General features: G+C 42.8%; 1 protein-coding gene across 3 annotated transcripts in view; it reads left to right on the top strand.

Annotated features, from left to right (window-relative positions):
- Window positions 1–1,442: 1,442 nt before the first annotated feature.
- The window catches only part of SHISA5 (shisa family member 5), a 138,632-nt gene continuing 114,223 nt past the window's right edge, over window positions 1,443–25,851 (top strand). For 2 of the 3 annotated variants that reach the window (XM_029599403.1, XM_029599402.1), the window contains exons 1-2: window positions 1,443–1,658; window positions 19,787–19,961. In XM_029599403.1, coding sequence (XP_029455263.1) covers window positions 1,589–1,658; window positions 19,787–19,961 — 245 coding nt within the window. In that variant the 5' untranslated portion in view covers window positions 1,443–1,588. Of the gene's footprint in view, window positions 1,659–4,674; window positions 4,770–19,786; window positions 19,962–25,851 lie in introns of all 3 variants that reach the window. The other variant, XM_029599404.1, reaches the window with a different exon arrangement.

Genomic DNA, 25,851 nt, shown 5'->3' with positions numbered 1-25,851 from the left:
CACATTGCTTGATGCTCGCTGTCCACCATAATTTCCACTTCTTTATTAGGATGATCATCTGCCATCAGTATGGCCTTGCCAAAAATGCTTGACTACTTGAGCACAGTCTAGGAAATCGTCCAATTCCGGAAGCCCACGAAATCTGATTCCCTCTACGGAATCTGTTTTCAAGGTCCTAAATTATTAGACAAATCGTTGTTCACTTTCTCCAGATCACAAATTGAGGATTTCAATTGTGCCATAATGTCAGCATGCTCATCTAATTTCAATCTGGCCTCGTCCCCTTGTCGCCCAGTTTCAGTGATATCTCCCCTGAGGTCATTCAGTATTTCAAGAATTTCATCCTTACCTCCCATTAGGGATGTGCAGAGGGACGGCATACGTTGCATTTGGTATTCGTATTCGTTGGGGGGCAGATACGTTGCATTTGGCAAGGGGGCCCCCGATACGTTCATGCGTTCATTCTTATTCGTTTCCCGGCTAAAATTGAATTAACTACAAACCCCCACCCTCCTGACCCCCCAAGACTTACCAAAACTCCCTGGTGGTCTAGTGGGGGGTCCGGGAGCCATCTCCTGCACTCACGCCGTTGGCTACCGGTATTCAAAATGGTGCCAATAGCCTTTGACCTTACTATGTCATAGGGGCTACCAGTGCCATTGGCCGGCCCCTGTGACATAGTGAGGGCAAAGGCTATCGGCGCCATTTTGATTACTGGCAGCCGACGGCGTGATAAATTAATAATTAAAAAAAAAAAAAAATTAATTTAAGATCAGATCAAGGATAGCAATTAAAGATTATTATTAAAAAAAAAAAAAATCCAGGCGAGGTCAGGGTCAAAATCGCCCCACTCTCTCTCTTCTCAGAACAGCATTGAAAGTTTACTACCTAAACATTTGAATATTAGTCCCTAGTTATTTGTGAAGGTCATTTTGGAACCTGTGGCTGTAATAAAGGACATCTGAAAAGTGAAAAGTAAATTTTATGAATTCTGTCAATATTCTGAAATTATTGCACATTTGTGAAACTATAGGACATACGGTAGCACTTAATGGAAGAATGTATGTGCTGAAATTAGAGAAAGTCACCAAGTCTGCATCTTTTTGACGTTACTAAAACGTAAAACGGTGGTTGGTGACTGTAGACAAGAGGGACTTTCACTTTTCAGAATTCTGTGGGGAAGAATAACCTGCCCTTACGAACAGGTTCGGACAGGTCGCCACAAAAGGGCAACAGCTTGGTTTGCGCCAGTCTTGCTTTCGCTCCTAGAACAAGGGCTGTGCCTTTTAAGTTTCCCAAGAGAAGCGCTTTGATTTTTTTTTTTTTTTTTTTTAAGAGTAACCCAAGTTCTTTGGGAAGCCGAGCGCAGGCTGGCCTCTCCGTTCCAGGGTGCGCGGGGCGGAGCTCCAGCAGGCGGGCGGGCGCGCGCCCTCTCTGCGCTGACGCTCGAGACTGGGGGGGGGGGAGAGAGAGACGGAGGAGCCGACACAGCGGCGAGAATTCGGAGCTTTTATAACGGGAGCTCGGCTCGGACGGACGGACGCACGCACGCGCTCCCAGAGCTCGGTCGCTTCCCGGCGGCTCCGCCATGGCTCTCCAACCCTGTACACCCGCCTTGGCCTCGTTGCTGTTTCTGGTTGTCTCGTTGGCCGGGCCCGGTAAGCGTGGGAGCGGGGACTCGTCTCTTCTGAGGGCCTGGGGCCCTTGCCTCGCCACCTATCGTAGAGCGTTTTGCTTGGACTTAAGACGCCTTGTTTAAAAAAAAATAAAAATAAAAAATCTGTTGCTGTAGTCAGAGGATTTTGTAATTGTACAGATACTCCTAGAGCCCGGTGGTTACTGGATAAAATAAGTTTTTAACAGGCATAGGTGCTGTGGTTGCTGTGTTTGTCCACTTGTTGTCAAGTGCCATAAAGTCGCCGTCGCCGAGTCCTGGTTCCTCCATGGATTTAGCGTCCCAAAATCGCTGCAGAGACATCTTATTGGCTTCCTGTTTTTCTTTCTTCCCATGTTCCTGTTTCCTTTCTTCCCATGTTCCTGTTTCCTTTCACTTCACCAACCATAATTGCCGTCTCTCTTCCGTTGTTTGTTTGCATCCCATGTCCCAAGAATGACAATGTCTGCTTGATAGACGAGAAAAAGTCAAGAAACCAGTTGACTAGCTTTGGAAAGTTATTAAAGTAGTTTCTAGGTATTGCCTTCAATTTTGTGTTTTACTTTTAATGTCATTGCATGAGCAAGGAAATAAAGTGATGGAATGGATTCATTTCTCTTCTTGAAAGTGGTGTGTAGGTACTTGTCGTACGGGACAGTTTGAAAATGCTATGTATAGAAAATCGTGTTTTTTTTCAGGATTTGCCTACCCTGTTTGAGACAGGTGCTGCCCGGGCATAATCCTGTTAACTCTGATGTAATCAAACTTTTCAGGCACTTTTTGCTACATAATAACTTGGGGAAGAGAAGGGTAGATTTTGGAACCTATTAATAATTTACTATAGAGTTGTTTTTTCAGATCTTATCACTCCGGCCTACCCATCTTTAACAAATATTGTATTTGTTTCTCTCATTCCCAGTCCTGCACTCTTTGATAAACTATTTTTTGGCATTCTTTACACAGTATAGTAAAGAGCCAAGTTACTTGTAAGGTACACTAAACAAACAATATGCAAATTTATTCAGGGGGTAACTGCTAAACTGTGCTGAGCAGAAAGAAAACCACAGACTTAAACAGCTGCTTAAATCTTGCAGTATAAAAATATATATATATTTTGATTCTAATAGTTCTAATTAAACAAGTAGTAAAATGTGTACCTACTGATGTAGGAGTGGTGGCCTTGTATCCAGGTGTTGCTGTCTGATCCTACCAGCATCAGACTGAAGTTAGTGGCACACCACTTTACCACATTGATAAATGACGTAAAAGCACAAGACCCTACTTCCTGTAGTTCTGCCTTTTGATACAAGGTCACAGGCAGATGGACACAATTTCCCCAAATGTTGTTTCTGTTCTCAAGCACTCAGAGGTGATTTGTCGGTAAAGTGGTTATTTACATTTATTAATTAATAAAATACTATAGACAGAGCCCCTGGTTTCCTGTGGCAGTTTTTTCAAAATTCTTTGGCAGTTGTCAAATTTACTTAATTTTGCATTCACATGGACTATGAAAAAAAAAATTCATTTTTCTATTGAAAGTCTTTCACATTGTTTTAAAACAATGTACAAATACATTTACCAAGCACAAAAATAAATTATTTCTCAGGTAGACAGATAAATTACAGACACAACTGTGACATGTCACTTTTATTTTGAATTGACATTTTTATATTTTCTTGAAAGTCCTTGTCTGAGTACATTAGTGCATTACACTGAAAATGCTCTCACTATTGAGCAGTTTGTCATGCTGTTAATTACTCAAAGATACCTGAGCATAAAGGTTGTAACAGTCATAAAACAGTTAAATGAGGACAAGTTTGAAACTTGTGAGCAGGCACTTCAGTTGTCAAGGCTTCTGTGAATTGAATTGCCAGCTGTGGAACACCAGCAAATGCAGACTTTCAAAAGACATCCAGGTCTTTGTAGCTGTTGTATGGCAAGTCAAATATGCAGGTGCAAGAAACTTTGTATAAAGATGAGTCTTTTTAAAGGAACATCACTCCATCCAGAAATATAAAAATAATCTTTTGATTTAAGAGATCTTTGAGGTATTAAGCTTTCTCAGGCTACTCCAGCTTTACTCCTCCCTTCTGTTTCCTGCAGGAGGGAGGGGGACAATAGGAAGGGAGGAACTATAGATAAGGGAGCAGAGACTCTTATCTGCTGGCTCTGTTCCTGCCCTATGCTCACACTCTTCCCCTGTTCCAGGAAGGCTTTTTGTGAGGGGAGGGGCTGGAGCAGGAAGCAGAGACAGCTAAGACCAAAGGCATGGATCCTGTTACTTTCTTCAGAGGATTGAATTAGGAGGTGGGGCAGGTTGTAAATTATATGGCAACAGGCTGTTTATGTGGTTTCTTTAGCCTGAGGGTACTGACTATAGGTGAGTGTGAAAAATTAAACCTGGGCACAATCCAAATTTTTAGAAGTCATGGCAAATTCCATGTATTATGTTTTCCCTTGTAACCTGTTTTAGGTATGTTTTATCAATGCAATGCAACTATTGCTGTTGCTGTGTTCTATCCTTCTTGCTTAAAGTAGTTTGAGTTTCATTTGAATCAGTCCGTTTTGTTGCCATCCCTAGATAAGCACAAGGATGTGGAAGAATACCGCCTCCTCTGCCGTTTGAATGTCAGTAGTGGAAGGAAGCAGGGCGAACCAGCTTCACGGGCTACCATAGCTCACTGAATTAAGGAGGTGGTCACAGGCGCCTATGTGGAGGCAGGTTAAAACTTGTTCCAGTAGGGCTCAGGAAGTCTCATGGGTGGAAGCTAGACTGCTGTCTCCCTTTGATATCTGCCGAGCGGCGATGTGGACCTCCTTGTACACCACCTCCAGGTTCTATCGCCTGGATGTTCAGGCCCTGGAGGACGCAGCCTTTGCTAGGGTGGTGTTAACCAGACTACGAGCAGCCTCCCTCCTCAATCGGGAGTAGCTTTTGTACATCCCGTTGGTCCTGAGTCCATCTGGCTTCACGCTAGGAAATGATGACATTACTTACCTGATAATTTTATTTTCCTTAGTGTAGACAGATGGACTCGGCATCCTGCCCATGGCTGCCCAAGAACAGTGCAAAGGATTTGCCCATGGAGTGGACATTGATTCCAAGAGATTACGGGTAAGCCATCATCCAGTCCCTCTATCAGGGCATCTATAATCTTACTGGGGTTCAGTATTTGTTTGAGTACAGCTACTGTTATCAGTTTTTAATCATTTTTTTTTTTCAATAGTATGTCCACAGTGGCTTTTGAAGAGAATACTGAAGGGCTGAGGTCACTGCAGGGGTGTATCTAGGGTGATATCAGCTTTGAAATCTGACTCTGTCTCCTTCTGCTTGCAGGGGAGCATAAACCCATAGGTCCCAAGTCCATCTGTCTACACTAAGGAAAATAAAATTATCAGGTAAGTAACTTCTCCATTTCAGGCTCCAAGCCTGATGCAATAACTCCTTTCCTTATCCCAGCAATCCAGTCCAGGCACATGGGTTCTGCTCCCCTGCTAGCAGATGAAGACAACTGTTTTGCTGACATCATGCTATATAGCAGTGATTCTCATCCGGTGTGTTGCCAAGCACCAGCAGGTGTGTCATGTCTCTCGGTGTCCCACTGCCCCGTTGTACTTTCCTTCTCCCTTTCTCCAGCTTCCGCGGGCCAATCAGAACCCTCTTCCCTTCTATCTGCCAGTGGAAGCAGAAGGGAGGAAGCCTTTGATTGGCCGGTGAGGCAGGAAGAAGGGGCATCGCATTCTGGGGGTGGGAGGAATGTCCGTGTCAAACTCAGACCAAGCAAGGCCACCATGGGAGCCCATCCCCATGGGGGCAAAAAAGAAGGCCCGCTGGAGTAAAGCCGTGGCGGAACTGGAGCCCATCCCTGCAGTGAAGGAAGGTTTTCAGCCATGAGAGTTTGTGTGGGTGTGAATGGGTGCCTGGGTGAGAGGTGTGTGGGTGTGATTGAGTGAGAGACAGGTCGTGGGGTCTAACTGGTTGTGGGCGCTAAGGAAGAGGACTGTGAGGACAGAGCTTCAGCAGTCCTTGCTGCTTCTGGTGAGTGCTCTTGGCCTGGAAGGGAAAGTAGTAGGAGAGTTGCTGGAGAGGGTAAGTAAAGGTGGCTTTTTAAATGTAATTTTCTTGATTGGGTATTATACGATGTCTGCTGTTTTGAAATATTTTATTGATATTTGGATGTTTTAATTTTTATGCGTTTTTTTTTTAATTGTTGGATATTCTATTCAGCTGTTTTGTAACATTTACTTATTTAACATGTTTTGTATACCGTCATTTGGTTTCGCCATCATAACTGTTTACAGTAATCAAAATAGGTGGGAAAAACAGGGTTTCAATAGAGAGTATAATAGTTGAAAAAGTTAGGTAACAATGGTAGAATCAACAGGAATGAAAAGGAAGTTTATATATTGGAAAAGTTCGATATAATTAGTAAAGCTTTACAATTATTTCTGTGTGGGGCTCTCTAGCAGCTTGGCTTATTCTGTTTTTTCCTAATAGGTGAATTAGTGTTTAGGGCCTGGTTTAATAGTTGTAGTGTTGCCTTTTCATAGATAGGGTTGTTACTGTTTGAATGTGTTCCATAATACAGGTGTAACTTTGTGCAGGTTAGTTTGTGTGCATTATTGCAGATCCTGGGACTGTTAGGTGCTATATTTCTCTTTTCCATTTCTCCAGGTTCGCACTGCATGCAGAGTGGCTTTTTTGGTTTTCTATTCCAGTTTCTATCTCCATATTTATAATTTGTGGCTTTTCTGTACTTGGTGAAGGTCCGTTCTGGGTGTGTGCCAGAGGTGAGGTATTTTACTGGCATGTAGGCATTTGTATCAATCTTATTTGTTGTGTTTTCTCAATAGGATATGCATTAGTGGTAAATTACTGTCTTTTCATAAGGAAGGCTATTGTGCCTGGTAGTAAAGGGAGTTTGTTTTGCTTTTACTGGGATGTCATCAGAACCAGAACATCTCTTTTGTATGGCGAGTTGTACAAGGTAATGCCCTTGATCTGCTCTGCACTCATTGCTGGAGGTTGAGGGGATTCCTGTGGATGCAGAGTGCATGTTTACATTTAGCCCTGTGGTCACATGTTCAGTGTCACGCATATGTGAACCATCTATCAGGTGTGTCCCAGCCAAAAAAAAGGTTGAGAACCACTGCTGTATAGGGTATTGTGCCCCCTGCATCTCTTCAATATTCTGTCTCCAGCAGATGGTAGAGGTGCAAGTCATGCAGCTTGGATAGTTTTGGGAACAAATTGTTTCTGGAAGGTCTTGCCTGTTTGGCTGATCCTCTGGTTTCAGTAAGGATGAGTAGAGGGGGATCAGCAGCCCCTAGCTGACTTGATTTAGTGTGGTTGGGAGTTCTGAAAGCCAGAGGGGTCTGACTCCCTCCCTTCCCCATTCTTTGGGATGAAGAGAAACTGAGGATGGACTGGCCTGATGTCAGGGCTGTGCAAGCCGGTTAAAGGTAATTCCCTGGCAGGAGCAGCATGGGACATGAGCTGGGAAGTGCAGGGTCTTCTGCCTGACTGGCCACCTTGGGTTGAGCCCGAAGGTTCTGATGGCTGGCAGCACTTTGCTTGCACAACCCTTGGGGCAGGAGCACAAGCAGAGATTTGGCAGGCCGAGGTCAAGCAAACAGCAAATGAAGCAACGTCAAAGGCCAGGCCAGCAATGAGAATTCAGTCCAAGGGCAGGCAGGAACCAGTGCAGACATGGAGAAAAAGCACAGGGCGCAGACAGGAACAAGACAAAACAGGGGCATGAGAAACATGAAACCAAAGCCGGGATAGGGGTAGCAGGCACAGGCAGGACAAAACAGAAATAGAACATAGGGCAAGACGGGGACCAAAACAAAATACAGAAACAGGCAGGGAAGCCACTTGGGAAACAGGGAGATGGAACTGGCAGGAGGATGACTTTAAAGGCTCCTCCAGAAGAGAAGGAAATAGATAGGAGGGCCACTTCAAGGTTCCACAGGAACAGAGAAATAATTAGGAACAGGACCAAAGACTAGGTAGGATAAGGCACAAGGGTGGCCAGAGCAAGGATGACTCTATGATGAAGCATAGAGTCATCCTGTGACTCAGGCAGGCTTTTAATTCTTTAATCCTGGGGGAATTCTGCGCTACTGCGGAGCGCAGAACTTGTGCAGAATTGCCAAATTCTGTGCAGAAAATAGCAGAGGAGACCCCGGCATGCTGCGAACGGAGCGTGTCCCGCATGTACCGCGGGATGTGCTCTGTTTGTGGCGAAGATGAAGGCCTGGGTGCGCCATTTGCGGCAAAAAGGGAAGGCCCCATGTGCCGCAAACGGCACGCCCGGGAGTTCATCTTCGCCACGAACGGGCCGCGCTCCATTCGCAGCATGCCAGTGAGAGAGTGTGTGTATGTGTGGGGGACAGGAGGGTGTGAGAGAGCATGGGAGGTAAGGGGGGTGGGGGATGCCGGTGAGAGAATGTGTGTGGGGGAGGGTGAGAGAGCATGACTGCTAAGGGGGTGGGGGGAATGCTTGAGTGTGGGTTTCAGAGGGAGGGGGAGAGCATGGGAGGTAAGAGCTGGGGGGTGTGATGCTTGTGTGGGTTTCAGAGAGATGGAGTCTATATGAGGAGATTGTGAAGGAGTGTGTATGTGTGTGAGAGATTGGGAGCTCATGTGTATGAAAAAGGGATTGAGAGTATGTGAGGGTGCTAGTCCTGTGTGAAGGGATTGTGTATGTGTGAGAGCCTGTGTGAAGGGGTACATGAGAGAGACATAGGTAGCCTGTGTGAGGATATATGTGTGAAAGAGGGAGCTTGTGTGGGTGTGTATGCAAGAGAGAGGGCCCTGTATGAGGAGATGTGTGTGAGGGAGCCTGTATGAGGGTGTGGATGTGTGTGTGAGAGGGCGGGACAGAGGGAGCCTGTGTGAGGGGCAGTACTGAGAACGGGGTCAAACTCTGGGACTGGCAATAGAGTGGAAGGGTTGAGCCTAGAGATGTAGGGGTGAGATACTGGCAGGTGGAGGAGTTGGGGCCTGAGAGGGCAAAGTGGCCAGGGGAAAAGGGAGAGTGAGTGGAAAGGACACTCTCTTACATGAATTTCTAGGGAAATTCTGCTCAAAATATTTAAAATTCTGTATCTTTAATAACTTTTTTCTGTATTAATTAAAAATGTAATTACTTAAAGATTGTCATGTAAATTGTTTAAAGTTTGTAGAATTTTAAGTTTTTTATTTTGTGCAGAATTCCCCCAGAATTCCCCCAGGAGTAATTCTTGGCTGGGCTGCCTTATGTGCCTTTGAGGCAAACCTGTTCAGCTCAGACCGCAGCTCACTGAGGACCCCTGCAGGCAGGAGGGCTGCACAGCAGCTAGGATGGTTACAGCAGGATCAGATTATTGCAGAGAACTTGCACATTTTTTTTGTTAGTTTTTCCTTAGTTACCTTTTTGTTTTGTTTAGGTCGGTAAAGTTAAAAAAAAAAAAAAAAAATTACAGGACAGTATCTTTTGCTGCTTGCTTCTGTCTTCTGTAACAACCTTGTGGGAGGCCATTGAAGGCCTGGCTCATGTGGTGAGGGGCTCAATGAGGTTTTTATCCTTGAGGGAACATATCAGCAGTGGGTTTGCAATTGCCATAGTAGTTACTGCTGAGCACAGAAAAACATGCACTGCATGTGGGGGCTGCTGTGGGAACTCTGCCATGGTGGGCCCTTACCATGCTTAATTTGGGGTGGGGGAGAGGGTTGTTTTGTCTACAGCTACGGTGATCAGCCCTCCCCCATTGATATTTCCTTGGAAGGGATTTCCATGGAGCAGGGTCTTTTTGGTCCAGAATGAGACAGCTGCTGCAGTGAGAGATCCTGATCTAGAGAGGCAGTGGCAGTCATCTTGAATAATAGCATTCAAAGCAGGGAAGCCTTTCTGGAGCACCTGGTGTTGTTTCTGGCCAAGGAGCATCCCATTAGGCCATGAGATGAAGTAGGAGAGGCTCACACTTTCAGGAATTGGGGTGGTGGTGCTGCTGTTTCCTCCCTCTCCTGCCTTTTTGCCTGAATTCATGGTGCTGATGCACTGGGCTTTTTTTTTTTTTTTAAATCAGGGGTCATCTTCTGCAGTTTCTCTCTCCAACTCTCACACTCTTCTGAGTTGAACAACTCCTGTAAGAGATTCCAGTCCCCTGGCGTAAGCTAAGAGACTCATAGTAATGGTGGCAGATGACCAAATAGTCCATCCAGTCTGCCTAGCAAGTTGCTCATGTTAATAACTGCCGCTCTGTGCAGGTTACCCCATGCCTTCATTTGAGGGTAGTAGTGCAACCAGAGGCATAGTGAGGGTCTCTGGCACTCAAGGGCCAATGCATTTGTGTTGCCTCCCTGGTGCTGCCTCCCCAATTCTCCTTGTAGAAATGCTTAAAGGCAAGAAAGTAACACTAATAAAAAGAACATAAAAAGTTGTCATACTAGGCTAGATCGAGGGTCCATCAAGCCCAGCATCCTGTTTCCAATCATGGCCAATCTAGATTACAAGTACCTGGCAAGTACCCAAACATTAAATAGATCCCATGTTACTAATTCCGGGCATAAGCAGTGGCTTTTTTCAACATGACTAATAATTTATGGACTTCTTCTCCAGCAACTTGTCCTTACCTTTTTTTAAAGCCAGACAAGCTAATTGCCTTAACCATATCCTCTGGCAACAAATTCCAGAGTTTAATTATATGTTAAGTGAGAGAGAACTTTCTTTGATTTAAATGTGCCTTCTAGTCCTTGTGTTATCTGAAAGAATAAATCGATTTATATTAACCCATTCTAGTCCTTTGATTTTATAGACCTCCATCATATTCCCCTCTGAGCTGTTTCTTCTCCAAGCTGAACAGCCCTAACCTCTTTAGCCTACCCTCATAGGGGAGCCATTCCATCCCCTTCATCATTTTGGTTGCTCTTCTCTGTACCTTCTTCAGTGCATCTGTATCTTTTTTTGAGATGTGGCGACCAGGATTGAATCAAATACTCAATGCATAGTCTCATTATGGAGTGATATGGAGGTATTCCCTGCCTAATAATCCCTAACATTGTTTGTTTGCTTTTTTAACCTCTGCAGCACACTTAATAGACAATGTCCGTGTATTATCCACTATGATGCCTAGATCTTTTTCCTGGGTGGTAACTCCTTACATGAAACATACCATGCAACTATTGTGTGGGTTATTTTTCCCTATATGCATCGCCTTGTCCTAAATTTCATCTATCATTTGGAAGCCCAGTCTTCCAATCTCCCAATATCCTCCTGCAATTTCACTATCTGCCTGTGATTTAACTGCTATGAATAATTTTGGGTCATATGCAAATTTGATCACCTCACTTGGTCCTTTTCCAGATCATTTCTCACTTTGTCCTACCATTTTCCAATACAGATCCCTGAGGCACTCCACTGTTTACCTTTGTCTACTGAGAAAACTGACCATTTAGCTGACTGCCTGGCCTGACGACAGGCCATTATGACAGTCACCAATTGCAGCTTGGCCAACTGCTGCCTAACTTGCCGGATAAACTACAGCAACTAGCCATTAAATAAACTGCCAGCTAAGAGACATAAAGGCCCGGAGAAGACACAATACATAAAGAGCTATAAGAACATGCCATACTGGGTCAGACCAAGGGTCCATCAAGCCCAGCATCCTGTTTCCAACAGTGGCCAATCCAGGCCATAAGAACCTGGCAAGTTCCCAAAAACTAAATCTATCCCATGTTACTGTTGCTAGTAATAGCAGTGGCTATTTTCTAAGTCAACTTAATAGCAGGTAATGGACTTCTCCTCCAAGAAAATATCCAATTCTTTTTTTAAACCCAGCTACACTAACTGCATCCCCTGGCAACAAATTCCAGAGTTTAATTGTGCATTGAGTGAAAAAGAACTTTCTCCGATTAGTTTTAAATGTGCCACATGCTAACTTCATGGAATTCCCTCTAGTCCTTCTATTATCCGAAAGAGTAAATAACTGATTCACATTACCCAATCTAGACCTCTCATGATTTTAAACACCTCTATCATATCCCCCTCGGCCGTCTCTTCTCCAAACTGAAAAGTCCTAACCTCTTTAGTCTTTCCTCATAGGGGAGCTGTTCCATCCCCTTTATCATTTTGGCTGCCCTTCTCTGTACCTTCTCCATCACAATTATATCTTTTTTTGAGATGCGGCGACCAGAATTGTACACAGTATTCAAGGTGCGGTCTTACCATGGAATGATACAGAGGCATTATGACATTTTCCGTTTTATTCACATTCCCTTTCTAATAATTCCCAACATTGTTTGCTTTTTTGACTGCCGCAGCACACTGAATTGACTATTTCAATATGTTATCCACTATGATGCCTAGATCTCTTTCTTGGGTGGTAGCTCCTAATATGGAACCTAACATTGTGTAACTATAGATAGCATGGGTTATTTTTCCCTGTATGCATCACCTTGCAATTACCCACATTAAATTTCATCTGCTATTTGGATGCCCAATTTTCCAGTCTCACAAGGTCTTCCTGCAATTTATCACAATCCGCTTGTGATTTAACTACTCTGAATAATTGTTGTTTTTCTTTCCAGATCATTTATAAATATATTGAAAAGTATGGGTCCCAATACAGGTCCCTGAGGCACTCCACTGCCCAGTCTCTTCCACTGAGAAAATTGTCCATTTAATCCTACTGTTCACTGTCTTTTAGCCAGTTTGTAATCCACAAAAGGACATCACCTCCTATCCCTCCTATTCCTCTCATGAGGAACTTTGTCAAACGCCTTCTGAAAATCCAAATACACTACATCTACCTATTCACCTTTTTCTACATGTTTATTAACTCCTTTAAAAAAGTGAAGCAGATTTGTGAGGCAAGACTTGCCTTGGGTAAAGCCATGCTGACTTTGTTCCATTAAACCATGTCTTTCTATATGTTCTGTGATTTTGATATTTAGAACACTTTCCACTATTTTTCCTGGCACTGAAGTCAGGCTAATTGGTCTGTAGTTTCCCGGATTGCCACTGGAGCCCTTTCTAAATATTGAGGTTACATTAGCCACCCTCCAGTCTTCAGGTACAATGGATGATTTTAATGATAGGCTACAAATTTTTACTAATAGGTCTGACATTTCATTTTTTAGTTCCTTCAGAACCCTGGGGTGTATACCATCCAGTCCAGGTGATTTACTTCTCTTCGGTTTGTCACTCAGTCCTACCACATCTTCTAAGTTCACCGTGATTTGGTTCAGTCCATCTGAATCAATATCCATGAAAACCTTCACCGGTACGGGTATCTCCCCAACATCCTCTTCAGTAAACACTGAAGCAAAGAAATCATTTAATCTTTCCATGATGACCTTATCTTCTCTAAGTGCCCCTTTAACCCCTCAATCATCTAACAGTCCAACTGACTCCCTCACAGGCTTTCTGCTTCGGATATATTTAAAAACATTTTTTGCTTCTATGGCCAAATTCTTTTCAAATTCTTTTAGCTTGTCTTATCAATGTCTTACATTTAACTTGCCAAAACTTAGGCACTATCCTATTTTCTTCTGTTGGATCCTTCTTCCAATTTTTGAATGAAGATCTTTTGGCTAAAATAGCTTCTTTCACCTCACCTTTTAACCATGCCGGTAATCGTGTGATTGACTCTAATTACAGACACTACATTACTATGCTATAGTTAATTCTTCTAATGCTACCTTAGTTAGGAATTTATTAAATCTTCACTTCCTTTACTCTTTTCTATAATGACAAATATTAAGAAACATTTCTAACCTGGTAACAAAGAAAAAGGTGTCTGTAAGTTTTTGGAACCCATATGCTGGTACATGGGTTGTGCACTACTCATATAGTGTTTATTAATAGATGAAAATATATATATATATAATGTGAAGCAGCGAAAACTGTCAGGGGAACTAGAGCATCATTCATAAATTCTGCTCCCTGTGCAGACATTTGTGATGGTAGTGAGAACTGTTTACCTCTAAGTAGCAGCAAAGCAATCCTGGGTTTGATTTTGTACAGGATTCATCTGTAAATCAAAACCCTCTGCCTATTAGGGGTTAAAACAATTAAAATCCCTGGTACATGTGTTTACAATTCACAGATAGCAGCTACATATATCACAATCCTTAATTAATAATTTAAAAACCCAAACGTACCAGAGAAATGTTTTAGGGGTTAAATTGTTACACTGAGAAGCAGCCACTGTCCATCCCATAAATCAATCTTATAACTTAAATCAACAAGAACCAAACTAGATGCTTTTAGTACAAAATGCAATATACCTCCTATGCCTATTGTATGTTCTTTTTAAGTTTATTGTTTACAAACTCAATAGCTTATTAACTTTTAACTACATGTTAGCCAGCCAGAGAAGGCTGATGAAACCAATCTTTCTGAAAGAATTGTACTAAATTAAAGTACTTACTGTGACCTTTCAAGTGCTGGAATTGCCATAATAATTGTAATGCATTACAGCAAAAATCAGACATAAATAAAAACCCAGACTGGCACAGTTGTTGTTAAATTTTCCTTGTATATATTTTTTTCCCAGTACACATTTATTAACAAATATACAGATAAATACTTCACACTCACTTTTAATAAGTTCTCCTTAAGTAAAAATAGTCTGCAATGGGTGTTTCCAAAGTAGATAAAAAGAAATAGTGCATTTGACCAAAAAGAAATCTTTCAAACCAATCTACCATAGCAGAGATTTGAAGTTTGGCTAATAGGCAGCAACACTTGCATAACACTTTTCCTAATAGATATATAGGCAGTTCTCAAAAATAGCCTGCATCATAAGGCACCGTTTCCCTGTATGCAGGAGTTGTAGCTAATGAAGAGATTAAACAAACCATCTAATAGAAAAAAAACCCAAAACCTCTAGGTTATTACAGTGCTCGGTAAAAAATGAATTGTAAGGGACCCTTTGTTCTGGTATTTCTTTGCTGGGTAAATCTCCCATTTTTTTTTTTTTCAAGTAGCAATCCTTTGTCGGATTACAGACACTCTCCTCTTGTATCACAAATACTCCATGTATGCAAGTGTTCCCAAGAAATCAAGGGTTTTTTTTGCTATCCTTTTTTTTTTTTTTTTTTGCTGTAAATCTAGGGATTTTACTTCCCTATAGTTCACTGGGCCTGGTATTTTTATCCAGAAGCCTAGCGCCCTGTCTGTTAGCAGCTGGCTTGTCTTTTTCTTAAGTTGCCGGCTGGAGCCCTGCGCCCTTATCCGTTAAGCAGCAGGCTGCTACTACCCAGTGCCCTATCAATTAAGCTACTGGCTTTTATCAGGTACCTTTGTAATACTGAACGCTTTGTTATTCATAGGAACACACAAGTCACTTAATAGTGCCAAAATAATGAGTAAACACATTTCCCTTAAAGGTCTCAATGTTAGTGCAATACAAATGGTACAGCACAAAAAAACAAAGAGAAAAAGATTAAAAATACCTTCAGGGATCCTGTGTCCTGTATTCTGTTCAAATCAAGAGAGGGAATGGCTGTGCGTGTCCTGTCCTAGGCGTCCTCTTCCCCGGCTCAGGCCAGGCCAGCATTCCCTTCTTTGATTCCCGGCCAATGCACCATCTGCAATAAAAAAGTTTACCAAGGACACAGAGGACAACATAGACAGTGTATTTCTTATGAATAATAGGCTTTATTTCTTATGCACACAAGGAAGTCAGTAGTCTAAAGGACTTAATTTGTGATTGAAAAGACTATCCTTAAGTACAGTTTGCATAGCAATTAAAAACAGCGCTTCTTTGATTTAGGGTCACGAGGATCACAGAGAAACATTTGTTTAGACATTTGCTACTTCAAGCATTTTCCCAGCGCCCTGAGAAACTAACTAACCTTGAAGATATCTACATTTTACAGCTCTTTTCCTGGGAACATGCAACTTCAAAAGATACATCCTTTCTTTTATTTATCAAGAGAAAGAGAGACAGAAAAGCAGACTATCTTGATTTACAAGTCAGCAGTGCCCTCTGGACCTCAGATGGTGCATCCGTATTAAACAGATGGCACCAATATTTCTTTATCGCAGTGGCCATGGTGTTGGCAGTGCTGAAGAGGATCTTCACCTGGTGATGCTATTTTTTTTATGTGCAGCTTGCTTGCAGCAGAAGATACAGGTCTTGTAACTTCCCTTGCAAACAAGCTGCATGAAAAGGATCACAGGGAGACACTGAGACTGCCTTCTGCATCTGGTTGGCAGGAGGGGGTTAACGGAGGAGTTGTATTCTATTTGCAGGTTCCTCCCATCAAGATCCTTTTATTTTTTCTAAATATATGGCATGCCCTGTCTAAAGTTGCTGGGGCTATGGCCCATACCATGCTGACACCTTTGTCTTTGGGCAGACCCAGCAAGGCATTTCTTGTTTTATTCAGCTGCAGAAGAACTTTGCCAGACTGAAAAACTGGTTATCTACCGTAAATGGCAGATTAAATTATTCTAGACGAGGGCAAAGTGAGGTGCATAGGAAAAAATAATTCTAACTATGGGTATAGAATGCTGGGTTCATAACATAAGAAATTGCCATGCTGGGTCAGACCAAGGGTCCATCAAGCCCAGCATCCTGTTTCCAACAGAGGCCAAACCAGCTCATAAGAACCTGGCAATTACCCAAACACCAAGAAGATCCCATGCTACTGATGCAATTAATAGCAGTGGCTATTCCCTAAGTAAACTTGATTAATAGCAGTTAATGGACCTCTCTTCCAAGAACCCAGCTACACTAACTGCACTAACCATATCCTCTGGCAACAAATTCCAGAGCTTAATTGTGTGTTGAGTGAAAAGGAATTTTCTTTGATTAGTTTTAAATGTGCTACTTGCTAACTTCATGGAATGCCCCCTAGTCCTTCTATTATGCGAAAGTGTAAATAACAGATTCACATCTACTCGTTCAAGACCTATCATGATCTTAAAGACTTCTATCATATCCCCCCTCAGCCATCTCTTCTCCAAACTGAACGGCCCTAACCTCTTCAGCCTTTCCTAATAGGGGGAGCTGTTCCATCCCCTTTATCATTTTGGTTGCCCTTCTCTGTACCTTCTCCATTGCAACTTTATCTTTTTTGAGATGCAGCGACCAGAATTGTACACAGTATTCAAGGTGCGGTCTCACCATGGAGCGATACAGAGGCATTATGACATTTTCCGTTTATTAACCGTTCCCTTACTAATAATTCCTAACATTGTTTGCTTTTTTGACTGCTGCAGCACACTGAGCCGATGATTTTATGATGCCTAGATCTTTTTCCTGGGTGGTAGCTCCTAATATAGAACCTAACTGTGTAACTACAGCAAGGGATATTTTTCCCTATGTGCAACACCTTGCACTTGTCCACATTAAATTTCATCTGCCATTTGGATGCCCAATCTTCCAGTCTTGCAAGTTCCTTCTATAATGTATCACAATCCACTTGTGATTTAACTACTCTGAATAATTTTGTATCGTCCGCAAATTTGATAATCTCACTTGTCGTATTCCTTTCCAGATCATTTATATATATATATATTGAAAAGCACTGATCCAAGTACAGATCTCTGAGGCACTCCACTGTTTACCCTTTTCCACTGAGAAAATTGACCATTTAATCCTACTCTGTTTCCTGTCTTTTAACCAGTTTGTAATCCACGAAAGGACATCGCCTCCTATCCCATGACTTTTTAGTTTTCTTAGAAGCCTCTCATGAGGGACTTTGTCAAATCATTCTGAAAATCCAAATACATTACATCTACCGGTTCACCTTTATCCACATGTTTATTAACCCCTTCAAAAAAATGAAGCAGATTTGTTAGGCAAGACTTCCCTTGAATAAATCCATGTTGACTGTGTTCCATTAAACAGGTCTTTCTATATGCTCTATGATTTTGATCTTTATAATAGTTTCCACTATTTTTTCTCGGCACTGAAGTCAGGCTCACTGGTCTATAGTTACCCGGATGAGCCCTTTTTTAAATATTGGGGTTACATTGGCCACCCTCCAGGCTTCAGGTACAATGGATGATTTTAATGATAGGTTACAAATTTTAACTAATAGATCAGAAATTTCATTTTTTAGTTCCTTTAGTACCCTAGGAAGCATACCATCTGGTCCAGGTGATTTGCTACTCTCCAGTTTATCAATCTGGCCTACTACATCTTCCAGGTTCACCGTGATTTGGTTTAGTTCATCGGACTCATCACTTTTAAACTATCTCTAGAGCTGGTATCTCCCCAACATTCTCATTAGTAAACATGGAAGCAAAGAATTCATTTAGTTTTTCTGCAATGGCCTTATCTTCCCTAAGAGCCCCTTTAACCCCTCGGTCATCTGTTGGTCCAACTGACTCCCTCACAGTTTCTTGCTTCGGATATATTTAAAAAAAAGCTTTTATTATGAGTGTTTGCCTCTATGGCCAACTTCATTTCAAATTCTCTCTTTGTCGGTCTTATCAATGTTTTACACTTAAGCATTGCCAAGTTAATGTTTTATCCTATTTTCTTCAGATGGATCCTTCCTATTTATGAAGGATGTATTTTTTGGCTAAAATAACCTCTTTCACCTTACCTTTTAACCAGACGGTAATTGTTTTGCCTTCCTTCCACCTTTCTTAATGTGTAGAATACATCTGGACTGCGCCTCTAGGATTGTAGTCTTAAACAATGTCCATGCTTGTCGAATACCTTTAACCTTTGCAGCTGCACCTTTCAGTTTTTTTCTGTTTTCCTCATTTTATCAAAGTTTCCCTTTTGAAAGTTTAGTGTTAGAGCTGTAGATTTACTTATTGTCCCCCTTCCAGTTATTAGTTTAAATTTGATCATGTTATGATCACTATTGCCAAGTGGCCCCACCACCGTTAACACTCTCACCAAATCCTGCGTTCCACTAAGAATTAAATCTAAAATAGCTCCCTCTCTTGCTGGTTCCTGAACCAATTGCTCCATGAAGCAGTCATTTATTACATCCAGGAACTTTGTCTCTAGCAAGTCCTGATGTTACATTTACCCAGTCAATATTGAGGTAATTGAAATCTCCCATTATTATTGCACTGCCAAATTGGTTAGCTTCTCTGATTTCTCTTAGCATTTCATCTGTCTGACCATTTTGTCCAGGTGGACGGTAGTATACTCATCACTATACTCTTTCCCAATACACATGGGATTTCTATCCATATAGATTCTACTGAGTATTTAGTCTCTTGTATGATCTTTATCCTGTTGGAATCTATACCCTCCCGGATGTAAAGTGCCACACCCCCACCAAGTTGATCCTGTGACATAGTAAGGGCAAAGGCTATCGGCGCCATTTTGAATACTGGCAGCTGACGGCACGAGTGCAGGAGATCGCTCCAGGACCCCTGCTGGACCACCAGGGACTTTCAGCAAGTCTTGGGGGGGTGGGTCAGGAGGGTGGGGGTTTTTATTCATTAATGATACATTTCATTTGTGGGGGTTCGCCATACATTTCGTGGACCAACGAATAGGGACCTATACGTTGCGGATTGCGCATTCGTTAAAAACGAATGCATATCCCTAATTTTTATACTTGTGTGTGAGATGTTCTATACATGTATATGCATATGAATTTCATGTCCAGTTTTATTTGCATATCTTTGCTATGGCACCATTCCTATAAAACATCAGTTGTTACAGTGTTGTACATTTTATGACCTAGAAAATTGACACTTCCATTAAAGAGATTTAAAAAAACAAACCCCCCCCCCCTTCTTTGAAACGTCTGGGGGGGGGGGGGAATTTTTTAGCTGAGTAGGTAGTGATAAATCTCATTGGCCCAATACAATTTATCTTCTAGCAATTTTCAGACTCCCAATTTACTATTTCTGTGGTGTCCCTTTTAAACTTCGTTCCCACCACCAGATAAAGAAATAGTTTTATAAAGTCACAAATCTATTAAAAACACAATATTTTATTGGGGATTAACACTGGAATTCTTGCATCAAATTGCCCCCAATAACTCTGGCTCTGTATAAACACACCAAGAAAGCAATTTCCATTGTAGTACATAAACTAAAATGTAACAATTTATCAACAAGTAATTGTGTGCTTCATCTGACAGAATTATAAACCCCACACCCCAGCTCAAGCCCTTCATCTGAAAGAATTGATCACTTTCTCTTTATTTCTCAGTGCTTTGTGATGAAGACTGCGATGATTACACTGATTCCAGTGGATGGTGGCATCGCGAACAGTCCTGCTACTTTGGTTTCTGTTGTGGTTCTTGCAATAACAGATATTGCTGTACGTCTGCTTCGAATAGACTGACCAAATCCGCGCAGGAGTTATGTGGTATGACTTTCCCAGGGTATGTTTTTTTTTTTTTTGTAGCCATGATTTTACTGCATAATGAATACGGTTTATTATGAGAAATTACTGATATGTATAATAGAACTGTGTATTTTAAAATAGGCCTTGATTAAAATCTGGCTTTAATGTAAATAAATGTATAGAAAGCCATGGAGCGCATAAAGAGAACTGTCAGATTACATAATTTAACATTGTAACAGGAGTTCATGCTTTTTTGCTGAAGTAACTGGGAATGTGTAAAGTTCTAAAATAGCTGTTAGATCGCACCCAGTTTTTTCTTTCTCTTTTGAAATACTAAATAAGGCCATTGTTGGCTTATTTTCATTTACCAGGGTCATATTTCTTTCCTGTAACAAACACATTACAGTGCTTGTGAGTTGGCCTCAGCAAGATCCTGCATTATGCAAAGACCATCATCAAGCAATAGGCATACCAAAAGGTGTTGCATGTTTTCTGTCTCTCACTACAGTCAGAACTGGTAGAGAATCCTTACTTTGCCAGATTCTCTTGATCTGGGGAAGGGGGGGGGGGGGGGCTATTCCAAAAGGATGGGCTCCACCTTAACTGGAGTGGAACCAGGCTGCTGATGCTAATGTTTAAAAAGGAGAGTAGCTTTTAAACTAGAACATGGGGGAAAGCCTACAGTTAGTCAGCAGCGCTTGGTTCGGAGGGAAATATTTTCGAAAAATACTAATGAAACTGGGAAGTTAGAGCAGGGCTTCCCAAATTTTTAGCTAGTTTGATCCCATTTTAGCACTTGAAAATTCACATGACCCTAGAGGATAACCAAAACAAATTAGCAGGGGTGTGGTCCCCCTCCAGCAATCACTGTTCACTCTCACTCTCTCTCCGCACTCCTGCTGATCCCTCACTCAACATTCACCCTATCCCGTCAATCCTTTTTCTCAGTCTCCACCCCCTGCAGAACACCACCTCCCCTCCAGTAGACCCCCCTCTCAATCTCCACTCCTCTCACCTCCCAAGCTCATCCCCTTTCTCTCACCACCTCCAGCCCCTTTTGAATCCCCCAGCTGATCCTTTCTCACCCCCAAGCCCAGGGTTTAATTTGTTGACAGAAAGGAAGTAGAACTGTGGAATGGGGAGGGAGATGTGCGTACTGGGGGTGGGGGGGGGGGGGGAGGAGAGCAGTGCAAAGGCAGGGTCTGACCTGTGTGTGTATTGGGGAGGAAGATAAGGACTGGGACCAGGTGTGAATTCCTTTCTCAAACACAAACATTTTCACACACACATGTGAACACACTCTTCTCCTCCTTATCCCAGTGATCCTTTATCCCCAGCCTACCCTAGTGCCCTAGTCATTTTTCAACCACCAGTACTCAGTAAGCACTGATTGATGAAGGGCAACAGGGTGTTGAACACTTCTGGGGGCTGCAAATGAAGGGTCAGTGAGGTGAGGAGGAGGGTAGAGAGAATGGGGCTCTTTCTACCCTCTTTCTCCTCTGTGCCCTGATATTCCTGGTTCTTCATCCCAAGCTTTATTCCCCCACCTGATTCTTTTCAGTGATCCTCATCTCTCTGCCAATGGTATTAGAGCCCCCAAGTCTCACCAATCCCTGGTGGTTCTTGAGCCCCTTCCCCCACCTGATGGTCACTAATTTCCCCTTTTCTGAACCTTATCCTTTCCAGCAACTCTGATCCTCTCCCTCCTTGGCCAGTAAGGCACAGGACTTCCATTTGAACTAGCCTCAGCTGGCTATCCTCTGCCTTGGGGTTGGGGGCAGACTGGAATGTACCTCACGCTCTCCTCAGACAAGTTGGAGGAGGATCTGGAATTCAAGAGCATCCTGATGTTTGCCTCCTTGGGTGAGAAGATCCACTATGTTCTCTCCTCACTCACTCTTCCTCCACCACAGATGCTCCTATCCCTTCCTTTCCCCTCATTCACTCTTCCCTACCCCTTCTTGTCACCTCACTCACACTGTCCCACATTCTTATCTCATTCATACCTCACAATCCCTCTGATCCCCTCACTCACATGACAACTTTGTTCCCTTCACTTATCCCCCCAACCAATCCCCTCATTCACTTGCCCTCCCTTCTGTAAATTTCCTCACTCCTCTCCCCCTTTCTTATCTCATTCAAAGCTCACAATCCCTCTGATCCCCTCACTCATTCCCCCCACCTGCACAACTGAAAACCTCACTCTTCTCCATTCTCCAATCTCCTCACTCATTCTTCTCTTCCCCCCCCACCCAATCTCCTCACTCACTCTTGCCCTTCCACACTGTCTTCCTATGATGATTCTTTTGTTCACTTTCCTGCATCTCCCCCCTACCATCCTCCTCATTCATTCTCTTGTCCGAAACTTCCCCCTGCTCTAGTGTGGTCACCAATTGCAGAGTCAACAGGGCCCAGGAAGCCAGCAAGGTAAGCAGCAACCTCACCAAGAAGACAAAGCACCCAGTAGTGGGTGAAGCAATGGTACTGACAGGCATTCATCTCATGTCTTTGACCTTGGCCTTTATCCTTCGGGAACCTCCTCAATTGTGCCAGGAAATTGCACAAAAATCAAGGCCATGTGGCTGCCCCATCTCAGAATGGGCAGTATGCAAAGTCAATATATTCTGCTTTGCTTCCTCTGGGACCTGAGGAGTCAGAAATGATAGTGCCACAACCAGCTCTGTTCCAGTAATGAAGGGGAGTTTGGGCTGATTTACGCCGCTAGCTCTGCTCTGGTCTGTGAGGGAACAAGAACTGATTTACACCACTGGCTCTACTCTCTTCCTTGGGTCCTGGAAAAAAGGTGGCAAAATACCCTTTTGGGTTTTTCTCCAGAAATTAAGCCCTGGTAACAGACACAAAAAGGAGTTGAATCAAGTTTAGCACTACGGTTCACAAGTTTCAATCATCAGGGCCAGGGCTGAAGCCTTGATTACTGGCACTATTGCTTATAAGTTTCAAATGTGTGCTAATTCAAATCATTTTGTACTTTTGCTCTGCAGTTCTGGTTCAATAATACTCCTTCCCTGTATAACATGAGGGAAAGGACTAAGTTAGGGAGCAGAGTAGTGGTTCTGTCTACTCCAGTTCACTCCTCCTCCTCTTCTTCCCTGTAGGCTGCCTGGAGGGGAGGGGCTGGAGCAGAACTCTCCAGCTGCTCTGCCTCTTAAGTCTGAAAGGAAGTGCCAGAACTGGGTTCCAGGCTGTTCCCCCGCCCTGCCCAAGCCCTTCTTATAACCCCCAACTGATCCTCTTCTGTTCTCTAATCTCACATTCCACAGTCAATCTCTCTCCACCTTATTCAACCCCCAAACCCCTTCTCTCTCATATCCCTCCCTTCAAATATCCCCGCCTCCAAATGCTCCCCCTGGCTAGGGTCAGAGGCAACATTTTCCTTTGGGCCCTGGGCCAAAGCTGGAGGATGATTGGTGGGAGGAGAGAGCAGGCTGAGGATAGGGGCAATATCTTTTTTTTTTTTTTTTTTTCTTTGGTAGGTTCAGTGGTGGGTGAGGTGAGAGGAGCAGGGACAATCTCTACCAGCCCTGCTTCTCTTTCCTTATGGCTGGTCCAAAGCCCAATGGTGATCTCAAAGTGACGACAGCAGCATTAATGAGTCAGCACGAGGCCTGTGGACTATTGCAAGCTCATGGGCCCTGCAGCAGCCCTGATCCCTCCTTGTACTGTGTTTCCTGTTGCCACAGGAGCTCGTGCAATGGCAGTGCCTCTACAGGACCTGTGAGTGTCTGCTGGCACCTGTCGAGTGCTGCACTTGTGACCAGCTGAAGGTTTTGTGACCCTTTTGGGATTTTTACCTACAGTTTGGGAAGCCCTGAGTTAGAGTATCCTGACAGATAAGTTCCAATAAAGGCAGGAGTAGCCCAGCTGCCTTTTAAGTAAAGAGAAGATTGAGTTAAGATTCCAAATTATCCCGGTCAACTGCAAGGAAGGCTGTACCTTGAAATGTCTTTATGCAAATATCAGAAGTCTAAAAATAAAGCTGGAGAGTTAGAATGTGTAGCACTGTTGGAAGAATTCAACATAACTGACGTCAGAGATCTGACTGGAGGATAACCTCTAGGATAGTCCATACTAGGGTATGAACTATATCGTAATGAATTCATCGGGAGTGGTTCTATGTTAGGAATGGCATAATGTCAAACCAGATAAAAATCCTGCAGGAGACTAAATATACTGTGGAATGTGTATAGATAGAAATTCCATATGTGATGGGGGAAAAATATAGTGATAGGGTTATACTACTGTCTGCTTGGCCAGAATGAGCAGACAATGAAAAGCTAACAAATTTGGTAGCATAGTAATAATGGGAGATGTCAATTACCCCAATATTGACTGGGTAACTGTCATATCAGGACATGCTAGGGAGTTAAAGGTTCTAGATGAAATAACTGCTGAGAGCAGATGGTCCAGGAACCAATGAGAGAGAGAACTATTTTAGACCTAATTCTTAGTGGAATGCAGGATTTGGTGTGAGACGTAATGGTAGTGGGGCCATTTGGGAACAGTGATCATAACGTGATCACTTTTGACTTAACTGGAGGGCGAACAATTGAAGAAAACTGCTGCTCTAGCATTTAACTTTCACTAGGGAGATTTTGATAAAATAAGGAAAGTAGTTAGGCAAAAAATGAAAACGTACAGCTGTGTAGGTTAAGAGTTTAAAAATACAATCTTGGAAGCCCAGACCAGATGTATTCCACACATTAAAGGCAGAAGAAAGGCCAAATGACTGCTGGCATGGTGAAATGAGAGGATATTACAGCCAAAAGATCTTTCTAAAAACAAAACAGTAAAAGAATACAAATCAAGAAAATAGGAAAAAGCATAAGCACTGGCAGGTTAAATGCAAAATAACGTAGGCAAAAAGTATTTACTTGGGTTTTATTTTACTGGTGAGCCACCTTGTGGGCATAGTTGAAGATAAGTCATTTAAACACCATCTTATTTGTCCATTTTTGTTGCACAGAATTTGTGACATCTGAAATAGAAATTGAGAAGCCAAGAACAGCTTCAGCAATGATTAATTTGAATTTAGCTGCTTTTGAAGGATTTTTAGCAAGAGATATACTAGAACAGAAGATAAATGAAGTGTCATTCTCTGATGACAGAGATGCTGTCTGTGTGACCGATCTTGGTAATATCCTTAAGAAGCATTTATGATGGCTCAGGGCTCTGAGTGACATTTTAGGTTGTGAAGTGTAATGATAGGAAAGCAATACTGAAAACACGTTTCTGCTTTAGGATAAGGTTTTGATTGTGCTAGTAGAAAATTTATGCAAACACCTGCAAGCAGGTGTCTCAAACAAAATATGCTGCCAACAGTGGGATTCAGGTGATGACTTTTGCCAGTGAAATAGAATTGATGAAACTGGCAAGGAATCATCCAGATGTCAAGCTGGTTTTGCATATTGCAACAGATGATTCCAAGGCAGTTTGTCATTTGAGTGTTTGAATTGCCAAATGACCTTGGCATGCTGTGAGAGGAGTGCATGCCACTCATGGTGAAGATGAAGGCCCCAGCATCCAGCTTGTGGGCAAAGATGAAGGCCCTGATGAAAGTGCGCGTGTGTAGAGGGATGTTTGTGAGAGAGAGCGGGGAGGGGGGTTTGAGAGAGAGCAAGGAGGAGTGCTTGAGTGTGGGTGCCAGAGAGAAGGAGCCTATGTGAGGAGATTGTGAAGGAGTGTGAATGTGTGTGAGAGATTGGGAGTGGATATGTATGAAAAAGGGATTGTGTGTATGTGAGGGTGCTTATTTGTGAGAGAGCGGTGAAGGGATTGTGTATGTTTGAGAGAGACATAGGGAACCTGTGGGGTGTGTATGCAAGAGAGACAGACCTTGTATAAGGGGATATGTATGTGCGAGAGTGAGGGGAACCCTGTATGAGGGGATGTATGTATAAAAGAGTGAG

This window comes from Rhinatrema bivittatum, chromosome 4 (assembly GCF_901001135.1).
Source record: "Rhinatrema bivittatum chromosome 4, aRhiBiv1.1, whole genome shotgun sequence".
NCBI classification, from domain to species: Eukaryota; Metazoa; Chordata; class Amphibia; order Gymnophiona; family Rhinatrematidae; genus Rhinatrema; species Rhinatrema bivittatum.
Note: the sequence above shows the minus strand (reverse complement) of the source record. Positions and strands in the feature narration are given on the sequence as shown.